Source organism: Corvus moneduloides, chromosome 2 (genome assembly GCF_009650955.1).
Source record: "Corvus moneduloides isolate bCorMon1 chromosome 2, bCorMon1.pri, whole genome shotgun sequence".
NCBI classification, from domain to species: Eukaryota; Metazoa; Chordata; class Aves; order Passeriformes; family Corvidae; genus Corvus; species Corvus moneduloides.
Window position 1 is genome coordinate 106,008,657 of NC_045477.1, and position 12,585 is coordinate 106,021,241.

Sequence of the window (12,585 nt, forward strand, 5' to 3'; positions counted from 1 at the left end):
AAACTTATTTCCTGGCTATTCTTAAAAAATAGAAAAACAACTCTCAGTTTAAAGGTGGTCTTGGCAAGGTGGAGTTCTACTTTTATGGCTTGCCTTTTCTTTGGAGGAAGATAATTTAGCTGCAAAGAGCAGAAAGGGCCAGAGTACATAGGACTTAAGGAAGGAACTGAATTTTGCAAGCAGAAGGTATAGGCCACATATAAGGAAAAGACTGAGGATGAAAGCATTAAAGAGGAGGTAGGCAAAAACAGGTCTGGGAATTAGTGGGGCAAAATGTGTGATAGAGAAAAAAGTTAAAAAGGAGTTAAGAAGAGAAGAGACAGTTGCAGAAATAAGAAGACAGGGAAACAGAAGACCAGGGGTAGATATCAACCTGCCTGTGTTTTACATTAGGGTTTCTAAGACCCCATTCATATTTCTAGCTCAGAGGACAACAAATCAGTTTAATGCCCACCTACTGTAACTGCACAGCATGTGTGATATCCTACTGTGCAGTACTTAGGCTGTCACCAAACACCTCATCTTGTCTGGTCTGGGCAGAATGCTCCTGCCTGGTGCTCATGATGCTCTTGGATGTTCAGTGAAGAAGAAACCTGTGCTGCAAGGTCTCCCTTCCTCTCAGGGGTCTCTTGCTTTGCTTCATTCCTTGGCTTATTGGTATATTTTCTGAATACAATCCTTCCTCTGGTGTCATCCCTTCTCAAAGCTGGAACCTCAAGGTCAGGAGGTTGTAGGCAGTCACGGTGAGTCCTGACCTCTTCCATGTACCTAATGACAGGCTTCTCCAGGGCTCTGGCACTGCAAACACTGGTTTAGAATTACTCCAGGACATAAAAGATGAAATATACAACATGAACATCTCAGGAAGATGACTGGTATAGCAACCTTTTATTTTTGTGTTATTCTTGTGCGCTCTTTTAAATAAATTGATTGGGCATTTCTTCTCCTGTTTTCCTTGATATTCTTGAACAAAACTTGAGTTCACATAAGTATCTGAGATTTTCTCCCAAGAATACCCTTTCCAGTGCTATAGCCATTCTTCCACATTTCATCTGTGTGTACCTCTCAGTACTGACTTTCCTCATACACAGTTAAATCTCTTGTTTCAGGTTATTCTTTTATCAGTGTTGCCAAGTAATAAAAGGCCATCACCAGGAGATCTGTTGCTTAGCTACTGGCCTGGGCAGATGGCCCTTCTGGAGGAATGCCAGCACCCCACCAAAGAGCCTGTTTATGGACAGAGAGGGAAGGTTTAATGGCCCTTGCCCATGTGTTCTGTATCCTTGCTCCTCAGAACTACTGTGGGGGAAAAGCTAGCATAAAAGTTAGCCTTTTGAGAAGTTACTAAAAATTAATAATTAATAAATGCTCTGGAGAATGCTTCCAATCTTAAAATGGAATAAAAACATTCTCACTAGGTGAACTTGCCACTAACTAATGCCTTCAGGGAATACATTAGAGGACTAGATTAAGTAGATGCCCACATCTATATGTAGGTACAAATATCTCCATGGATGGGTGCATGCGGACTGTGTGACTGTGTACACTCTTGTGTCTGTGTCTGTGTGTGTGTGTAATACAGCAAAAGAAAACCTATCAAACCCATTTTAAATGAAATATTATTTAATTTCCACTATATGCATACTTCCAATGACCTTGTAGAAGTTGTGGATTTATTACTTATCAGATGAGAAAAAAACACCCCAACAATTCTGTGTAGAGATTGTACTGTCAAATTGCTATAGCATTGAGTGTCATCAATTTTTACCTCATGATGAATGTTCATTTTCCTGAGAATAAATAATATCAGAATTTTATAGAGCAATCCTCATAGAAGCAAATAAAAATGAAAATACAGAAGTCTATATGTGTAGTAAATTTCTAATACATTCAAGTAGTCAAGATGTTTCTAAGATGCAAAATTTAATTTTGGAAACAAGTTTGAAGGGCAGATAGCAGGCAAATATTTTGTTTAACTCAATGATGCTTTGGACCTATGTAAGAATAGCTAGAGAAATCTAGACTGAGATCTTGACTAACAACAAGAACTAAATTATGTGGAAAGCCAGAAAGTGTAACTTGTGTAATAGAAGATAAGAAAATAAAATCAACCCCAAAACGTTATTTATTGGAAGCCTAGTATTAAGAACTGATAACTGGAAAAGAAAGGCTTGTCCCTTCAGGAACAAAAACCACTCAAACCCAAAACCAAGGAAACAAACAAAAAACCCCCCATAGCCTTCCCCCCCAAATTTATAAAATTTGCATGTGAACACTTTAAGATTATTCAAATATTCTTGACTATTTTTAGCTACAGAATTTAAATTATTAAAGTAATTTGCAATATTTAATTCATTTTGTTCAGTATTTGCATAAATTAAATGCATGAATGTCTGAGAAAGCCCTGGTAAACTCTGTCTGCATTTGCTGGGATTTGTTCTGGGTGTTTGTTGTAGAAAATGGCTTGGAGGAGAGAATCCACCACCAGAGAGGCAAAAAGCCTTTTCCTCTTCCTTCCCTTTGCCCATCTCCTTCCTCTGCCCCTTCCTGGCACCAAGCAGGAGACCTCAGCAAGGAGTGCAGATGCCACAGGTCCCAGCACTTCATCCCCATCCCTGGCCCAGGCAGGGAGGACGGTGCCTGTAGCGTGGGCTGCAGATCAGCCCCAAGAAGTGGGGGAGCTGAGGCAATCAAAACCTGAGCCGTAAAACATCCCCAGCAATATACTGTTCTAGAGGGTAATCTGCATGACTCCAATCATGGGTGCTGTTTATGGGCCCTGTATGGCCTTTTTTTCTTTTTTAATTTTGACTGACTGGCTAATGAGGTACTCTGAAATGGCACAGCCACGGCACAGGAATGGTCTAGCAAAGTCTCCTAGGACAATTACAGTTAAGGCAGAGGCCACTGAGAAATTTTACAAAGGTGTGATAAAAATCATCGTCCCCAAAGTATTTAAATCTGCTTTGAGAAAAGGACCAGAGAACCTGATGTGAAAAATCCTGTGGAGTAGGATGCTGAGATATTCCTGTCTGTGACTGGGGTATTTGAGCGTGGGTGCCCCACCTGTTGTAGTGGCAGTTCCCCCACACCTGTCACACACCTGGGGACACTGTGTGCCCTTGTCCTGTGATGTTGGCCCTGCAGCAGGTTTCAGGGAGGGAGAGCACTGAAGGCTGAGGCTTGGGCTTGAAGACTGCTGCAAGGGGGCAGGTGAGAGTCTGCACATCTCTCCTGAGGCAGACATCTTGCAGAAAGCAGGAGAAAATGGAGTAAGTGAATTTTAGGTACATTTCCATTGATGTTTTAGGTTTTTGATCTTCTAAAAATTTAACAAATGTAGTCTTGCTTTACATTGTTTAGTTTGATGTGCCCATTAACAGATATTTCATGTTCTAGATGAAATAGTCACATTTCAAACGCCAGCTTTGCATTTTACTCAGCCCTGCATGCAGACAGAATGAGCAGAAGTCAGTTGCCCTTTATCCAACAGATTTCTGGTCAGAGCAGATTATCCTTCAAATCTAGGTCACTAACATATATTTGTCTGATGTAGAACAAAATAATGTGCCATTCCCACTGATACACTGGCCAACCTCTTTTTTTCTTTGGAGAGAGACTGGCAGAAGTTACCCAAGAGCAGTCAAATCTCCAGACTTTACTGTCCCAAGAGAATTTAATATCCAGTCAAATTATACCTGTAAGACTCACAGATCATCATATATGGGTATTTTAAGGCATTACTTTCATTTAAAATAAAGGGGAACCAGGAAATCAAGACTGTGTCAGGAATCAATAATCTGGTTTTTTAGGAAGAATGACTCTCTATCATAACATTTATGATGCTTTGCAAAACAGTAGTTCATCTGGTTCTCCCTCCCCCAAAATTAACACATTAATTGTATTATATATAAAAATTGAAATTGAATAAGAAGTTTTCATTAATTGTGTTTGCAAAATTTAGAGATTAAAGCCTTTCTTTATTAAAGAAAAAGGATTTTTTTTTTTTTAAGAAGCCAGTCACCCTTACCGACTGTATAATCCATATTATTAAACTAATTCTTGAAAAATTTAGATTCTACTTAAAGATATTTCAAGCCAGGAAAACATTTTTGCTCACAACATGTTTAAATTATGTTACTCTTTCAGTTGGATAATGTTCAATTCCTTCTTGAAAAGGGCGAAGCCGCATTAACTACTATTTCATTATTGCATTAGCAACAGTTCACTTGCTGTTCTTACAGACTGAGTAAGTAAATCACTCATGCTTCAGAGACTTTTCTGCTGTTTATTGGAAACAGGACATACTACTAAACACAGATTTCCAAAGCAAATCTAAATTCGTCCATTGGAAACCCTCACCAAAGACAACAATGACCAACTCGTCTTCCATTAATTAAAATGTCTTTTTATAATACAAGGTCTGTTTTACTTAGATTCCATAAGGCATGAGGGTTCAAATGAGACCAAAAGCAAACCTCAGTGAGCAGGAAAATTGCTGTTAAGAGAGGCAGAAACAGGGTGAATGCCCCTGTCACATGCAGAATCATGGGTCCTGATGGAGTGACATCTTGCAGTAGGATTGGTCAGAGACTGTTTGTGTTTTTGATTAAATGTCTTGATGAATATTTAGGAAAAACAATGTTTAAACAAAATCCTGGGAAGTATTTGGTCTATACTTTGGGCAGGATTGAGGTGAGAAGGTGACAATTTTACATCACCTTCCGCTCCTCTGAAGTCTGGATTAAGGAGAAGTGGGAATGTCATCTGGCATAGGTGAGCTGGGATCCAGAGCTTTTCAGGCAGCAAGAAATCAGAGAAGTTTGTTAGTATCCTGTGATATCATCTTCCAAACACAGCTTTTCTAAGATGAGGGGATCTCATTAATTTTCTTCTTCCTTGTGCAAAAAAAGGCTTTTATCATCCTTGCTGCTCTTCTCTGTATTTTATCTACTTCCGCTATGTCTTCACTAGGTTTGAGTGACCAGAAATACCTCTTGTGTCCAAAAACTGATTTCACTGTGAGTAGATGAAATGGCAGAATGGCATTTTCTGTTTTGTTTGCCCCTTGCCTGTCTGCTGCTTAGCAGAAGACTAATGTTGTCAGAATCATATATGTGGTAATTTCCCAAACTCCCACATGAGAAAAAAACCCCAAACCGTTCTGAGCCCACTACCTTCTATGTATAATTAGGGTTGTCTTCTGCAATGCTTTACCTTGCACTTATAAATCCTGTATTTCATTTACTGCCATTTTGTTACTTAGTCACTCAGCTTTTAGAAGCCTTCTGGAAAGCCTGGCTTAACTTTTTCTGCTTTGAATATTGTGTTTCACCTGTGTACCTTCCCTTGGCAACCTTTGTCCCAGCTTATTTATAACTCAATTTCTTCTGAGGGGTTCTCACACAGATTCTCAGAGATCCCCTACAGAGAATCCCCCAGTTATGGAATCGATCTTTTACTCCTAAACTCCATTACTGCCTTTTAGACAGTTAGTCTATGAAAAGACCTTCCCTCTCATCTCCTTACAATTGAATTGAATTGCATTGAATTGAATTTTGTAAGAGGCTTCTGTGAGGAACCAAAGGGGATTTGAAAGTCCAAATATGCTTCTCAGCTGAACTATCTTTGTCCACATACTCAATGACTCCTGAGAACTGAAACCATGTAAGCATGACTGTCTGCAAAACCACACTGTGAATTCTGTAAAGTACTGAGAGATGGGAGGTGTCTCAAAGTCATAAAGATGATTTAAGAATGAAATCTCCAAAGGTATTTTAGTGTCCATTCCCTAATGATTCCATTTTGCATTCAAGTCTGAATTGATTCTGGGTTTCTAACTTTGTGCTTATGAATACCAAAAGGAAAATTTCTCTGATGTTCTCTATCCTATACCTAAAATTAATCATCTATGTCCTTGAAATTTAATTAAACCAGATAGTCTTTTAAATAGTTTTTCCACCATATGTTGGAAAAAGAGTAGCAAAATTAAAAGAATAAATCACATGAGAGAGTAAATTAAATACACTGTTTGAAGCCAGCCTCTCTGTCATTTTCCTCATTGTTAAAACTGAGTCAATGCTGGCAATAAGCATTTAAAAGTGGTGAAGACAAAGCACTTCAAAATGCATTGTACAGAAGGCTGTGCTTAGAAGGCATTGAATGGGTTAGATTTTCTGAAGTGTTTTCCCTATTTCTGATTGCTTTGGTATGAAACTAGTAGTATGAAATACATTCCAGACCTGATGAAGTAGAAATAAAAGCTTTACAAAAATGAAAGATGAAAAAAGCCATTTCAGAAGTATTACCCCCATTTATATGTTGCTTACTGTAAAGCTAAGTCAAGAGACTTTAATGCCATCACTTCGTACAGCACAAAAAAATCACTAAATTCACAAAAGGTAATTAAATTTGAGAAAAATACGTAATTCTTGTTTGATGGAAATTGTTTAAAGCCAATACCTAAGCCTGTTCATTATGACATCGTAGACAAGACACATAAATGTATGTTGTTGAAAAAGCATCTATAGAAAGCATTTGCTCAAATCTCAGGAAATATAATTAGCTTTCAAAGGATAAGTCTTCTAAAATACTTAGGGTGTGAACACCTGAAAGAAAACTATCAAAAGAACACTTTCATCTTGCTATTTATTTCTTTTCTGTTTCTCATACTAGCTTATGACCCTTTTCCCTATGCCTTAATCAAAGACAGATGGAGTTGTGACTCCATATTATGTAACACTTCACATCCCTTTAGAAGGATAAAGTTAATGACTTCAATGGCAGTGGATTCTGCCACTCCAGTTGATGTCCATTGTCTTCCAGCTGCTCTTTGATTTTGGTTTTAAAATCTGTAAACACATAAATATTTTGGGATTTATGCAAGTGAGATCCTCTCCAGGTTAAAATTAATAAGTTTTAAGGGTGGTCTGATTAAAATAATGATAGAGATGTTTGAAAAAGTCATTTGGACTATTTTATCAGTGACTAAGCTAGTGAACAGGTTGAAGACTGTCCATGGATGAGTGTCCATGGTAGATATGTCAGATGGTATGAACCGAATATGACCTTGAAAATGAAGAGTGACTCTGCAACCCCACCAGAAGGTACCAAGGTAAGTCACTCAGTAGCTCACCAACCCTCTAGGTTAAAGGAAGACATATCCACTACTTGAGGGAAAGCACTTGAGGTCAGTTCTTCATCTCACATTTTGAAATGTAATTTAAAAAAAGTTTCTTTATCAAAGTGTATAATTTTTTTTTCTTTCTCTGTGACTATTCCCCCAGGTCCTTTATATGTAACAGGATGTTGGAAGATTACCTGAAATGTCAAATTGTAGTTTTGTCATAAGATTATGGTGGTTTAGAGACAGATTTTTTTAATTACATCCATAATGCTAAAGTAAATCAGATGGAGGATTTTATTGTTCCTGAGGCCAGATATCACCATGGCTCATGATGGCAGTGTGTAGCATCAATCCCCAGTGGAACAGATTTGTCTGGGATACAGCTTTTTGGTATCATCCACCCCAGAGTGAGCTAACCCACAAGCAGCATGGACAATGAATTTCCAGCACATGGGCTGATTCCCTAGCTCCCCTCAGCAGCATGGAGGAAGCCTTTCTGTCCTCTCTGCTTCATTTTGGGTGGAACCAGTTTAGGGGCTCAAAGGGTCAAAAGGACACAACCCCACTTCTGCAGTCTCATGGGAAAAGTATCCTCTTAGCACAGACGTGGGTCTTGATATGTCCAGGCTTTCATTGTTAACTTTCAACACTATTAGCCAGTTTCATTGGAAAGGGCAGAGATCTCACCACCCTGAGGTCAGGTGATGTCTGGTAAGGTAGGAGAGCTCTGATGGGGTCAGGTCTTGCCTGTGAGACCTGGCTGTGCTCAGAGTGCAGGCACATGCCAGACTGCAAAGCCCCTTCAGCTGCTGGGGGATTTTACTGTTAAAAATCCCATGGTGGTTATGGAGCTGTGGTATCTCCAGGGTTGGAGGTCAGGCTGTAAGGACTCTGGCTTTCCTTGCTTCTGATGGTACTTAAATGATCCCAACAGCTACAGCATAGGTGTCTCTAGTGCTGTGTTTGTGTAAATCCATAATATCAGACAGTAACAAATTGAAATAGCAACACAATGCTATATTCTTAATCGATTATTTAGTCTTTGAAAAAGGTTTTTCTGATGCAGGTTAAAAAACCCCTACATAAACACATATTTTTTTTGCAACCAGCCAACAGCTCCATGTTGGGAAAACAGTAACAAACTTCTCCAGATATTTATCAGGGAGAAGGAGATTCAAATCTGCTGAAGCAGAAAGGGAAACTGAGCATGTATCACTCATACCCCTCATGAATGCTGTACCTCTTGTACCCAGGGTAAATAACATCTACTGCAGTCCTAAATAAAAAACTAACATAGGGACTGGACACGCTTCCCTCTGGCTTTTGTGAGAAAGAAGTGACACAGACAATGGTCTGGGTGGGAAAAGCAGGGCTCTAGATCCCATTGGGACATAAATGGCTTCTTACAGTTAAAATCTGGGTGCTGAATACCTAAAAGAATTTGATTTAAACATCCCTGTCCCTAATCTCAGGTGGCTTCCCGCTCAAGTTGCCACAGTGTAAGCCCAAAAGGAAGGCTGTGACATTGAAGATGAATTGCTCAGCCCCATGTGACAAAGCTGTGACCCACCAGGGCACAGTGGAAGTCAGGACTCTCCAAGCTTGTGTTGAGCTCAGTACTTTTTATTCTTACCACAGATCTCTCAGGAGCAACAGAAATTAAATTTTTAAAAAATGAATGAAGTACATATGGCAACACAGCTGCTGAAAATCTGTTACCCTTTTTAATCACCTCTCATGTCCTGGGCATGCATTTTATCATTCAAACTCAGTAAAATGAAAAACACTGAGAGGAAGGCATCTCCCTGTATTATTGGGGGACTTGGTAGTGTTATTAAGTCATTAAGTCATGCAAGAAAAGCCTTGCCTAATAAGGCTGTCCAGAACTTAGGCCTCAGTGGGTTCATCTTTAAAATACTTTACATACTTATAATCACTAGGACAAGCAGAGTTTTCAGAGGTACTGCAAACTGCAAATAATTAAAATTGAAAAAGGAGAGGACCATCCGTCTTTGTCTTACTGATGGTGAACTTTTGAAATGAAAAGGTTATAAGCCCTGGATAAGTGCTCAAACAGCCTTGCAATGACACAATGTCCCACCTGTTTATGGATACACTGTGGAAAAGTCCTTCAGGCTGAAGTGACAGGGTCTCCAACGCACTGTTTACGGCCTACCCTCCTTCCATAAACATTCAATGCCATAAGCAGTCAGAGAGACTATTTCTCATTCGGTAGCCTTGAATCACACTACTGGTTATTCACCTTTGCATGTCAACTCCAAGGTAAGGAGAGCAAGTTGGGTGATATATTTAATTCCAATGCTGAAGCTGGGGAGAGAGAAAAATGCAACTATTGAAAGAGGTTCTTCTGAGAAGGAGCAGTGATTTACATCCTGAATAGATGCAAATTATCCTCTCTTCCCACCCCCAAGTTCAGCCAATATACTCATTATTCAATAAGTTGCTGCTGTGATGCTTTTTTTTCTTGGAGTTTTTGATGCTCTGTTAAATTCAGAAGGCTGTGGTTTAGTAAGAGATATAAGGGAGCATTTCCTATGAGGGATTGGGCTCCTTGTCAACCCAAGAAGTGGTCATTTTCTGTCAACAGTGAAGCATCTGTCAGTCAAAGAAAAGGTCTTTAACTAGAACAAGCTCCTGAACTTACAATTCATACCTGCTGGAATGAAAAAGAATAGAGCTGCTTTGTCTGTTGGTTTTGAATCCTTCATGGAGAGCTGCCAGTGACTGTTAACTTGTGTATTACTGTGCTGTCAGACAGGAGAAACTTCAGGCAGAATTTACCAGCATAGTCACAAGCCTTTCATCACACAGTTATTATAGTGATAAAGTTCCATGGTAGTTACTCACCTCTCCGAAAACAAATATCACCCACTCAGACAAGAGTGAATGGATTTCTGCAGGGTGCTGCTACATTAGCTCATGCTACTGCACCTGACTCCCAGCTCCCACTAAATCCAACTGCCCAGTGCACTTTGAAGTATAGATTGTCAGAGCACTCCTGTGAGCAAGGAGGGACCATGATCTACCCTTGTTTGTAGGTTTGAGATGGAGCTGTAAGGCTGCTGCTAGGTCGAACAATGGAAACACATTGCCATGAACTTGGGTCCCTGGATCTCTGGGTCATTCAATTCAGCCTGGCTGGAGCAGACACCCTGCTACCAACATGACCGTGTTTCCTCCCCACAGAAAGCTCAAGGAGAGCAATGATAAACCTGTGGAGTCAAATCTCTTCCCTGTGGGGCTGGGATACAGCTTGCTGCTCAGGGCACTTGATTTAGACATAGCTAGAAAAATTAAAGCTCCGATTCACAAACACTGGAAGTCACCTGATTTCCACATATTTTTACATGGGTTTTAACTTCTTGTTTGTCATTAAAACCCAAACCTTGTATCATTGCTTAACCAGGTGATCTGCTGAGGTACTTAGGAGGGGTGCACCTCAGCTGCTCAACTATATGGTATGCTCGATAGACAGGTGATAGTGTGTCTTATTTGTCTTCTTTATCCTCCAGGAAGACGAAGTTGCTCGTGACAGCCGATTCAATTTCAGTGGCTACGGCATGGGCCACTGCCTCCAAGTCAAAGATGGCACAGCAGTCAAGGCTACGCCACCCAACCCACCCCCAGTACCACCAAAGGATTCAGAGTCCATCAAAAAGAAGTTTGTTGACCGTGCAAAAAGGATTGATACAATATCCCGTGCTGCGTTCCCACTCGCCTTCCTCATTTTCAACATCTTTTACTGGATTACATACAAAATTATACGGCATGAGGACATTCACAAGAAATAGGCAACTCTGGTTCTCCAGGACTTCTTAGCCAAAGTGATCCACATGTAAATAAACAGTGAAATGTCTTTCTGTTGTCATATGGACTAAGGATTTCTTCCCCACTCCCCCAGAACACTGGAGAAAAAATTAGCAAAGAGGAAAAGAAGTGTAGAAGGAAAAGTGATTCCATGACAAAATATGCTGTGAGACCAGTCAAGAGGCTCCCCCTATGTACTCCTAGCATATTCTTCCAGATTCAGCATTGATCAGACACCTATAATTGGGGCCAAATTTTGCCCAGCTTTATCACCAAGATATTACCTTTCAGAACAATAGAGAATCAGAAAACAAACAATTCTCCTAAAGCATCTATCAAGAGACTGTGGTGGCTACAGTACAGTGAGTTATAAGAGGACCAAAACTTTTCAGGATAATGTTGCCTTTCTATTTGAAACAAGTCTACTGAGCTACATTCCATGACCATGTCTGTAGGTAGTGGTTTCACCAAGGAGTCCTTTTGTGGGTTGTAAATTATTTCTACTGATAGGGGAGAGGGAAAAAAGAAAAGAAAAAAAAAAAAGATTTATACTTTACTATCCTTGTGGGTGTGCATTTTAATATTATCTTGCTTTACTAGAATTGTAATTTTGGGGTTGAACTTGTGCGTCGTGTGATTTATTTGATAGTTGACACTCCAAAACCAGTGAAACTGCCTGGTTTATTTCTGTTGGGAGACAGTGCACTTACTTCATTTTATTTCTGCTGATTTTACATGCAACTTGAGGTGCCAAACTGTATTTTACCTATTGTGCTGCCCTGTACCACACTACTTAGTAAGAACTTGTTTCCTCAAAGGTGTAGCTCAGTTTAGCATTGAGTTTCTATTACCGCTCTCATTGTAGCTGCAGTCAATAGCTCTATAGGTAAACAAAACTTGTTTACAGACCTCTAATTTATATCTTTACTCAAAGTGGCTATCATTTTAAATATCATTAATTAACCTAAGAATTTTAAAACTGTACTGTGATTTTCAGAACCTGTTACCTTTTGGTGCCAGATCTGCGTTATTCAAATCCTTGCTACATGTTTTAAAGTAGAAAATTTTAAAAAATTTAAAAAAAAAGAAGAAAAAAAGATGGTATTTTTGCTTACATGGAAGAAGACAACCTGTAACATAAGATGAGTAAAACATTAAAATTTTACACTTGCTGTAAAAGGGTTTATTTAAAAAAGGTATTTGTTCAATTTCAATAAAGCTAAATGTGGTACTAACATTTCTTCACTCTTTTCTTCATTTGCAGCAGCAGCAGCAGCAGCAGGGCTGCCCATGTCAGACCCCAGCTTTTCCACTTCTCTGTGAGCAGAAACGGTGACAAGCAGCCTTCTGCTGACCTGACTTAGCACGCCAATTTTTGCTATCTATTCTGCAGCAAAGGGACTATTGCAGCCCCTGGGAGTACGTCAAAGAATGTGTCAGAAGTGTGGCTAGGATATGATGGGAGCATTTGTAGAACATTTGTATGTGCTGAGCCAGGCCTGGGGGAGGAGGGACACTGCTCCCCTCTCACAGCATCCCTGCACAGCAAGAAATACAACCCAGCCTCACATGTGCTGTGCCTGTCTTGAGGGTACCCTGAACTTTCTTCTGACTTTCTTACAGCTTCACCA

The 12,585-nt window shown here is 39.8% G+C and overlaps 1 protein-coding gene across 7 annotated transcripts in view; it reads left to right on the plus strand.

Moving 5' to 3' along the window:
* GLRA2 (glycine receptor alpha 2) overlaps positions 1 to 12,191 on the plus strand; it is a 126,782-nt gene extending 114,591 nt beyond the window's left edge. For 6 of the 7 annotated variants that reach the window (XM_032100689.1, XM_032100685.1, XM_032100688.1 and 3 more), the window contains one exon: positions 10,660 to 12,191. In XM_032100689.1, the coding sequence (XP_031956580.1) occupies positions 10,660 to 10,938 (279 nt within the window). In that variant the 3' untranslated portion in view covers positions 10,939 to 12,191. Of the gene's footprint in view, positions 1 to 1,109 lie in introns of all 7 variants that reach the window. The other variant, XM_032100690.1, reaches the window with a different exon arrangement.
* Positions 12,192 to 12,585: the final 394 nt, after the last annotated feature.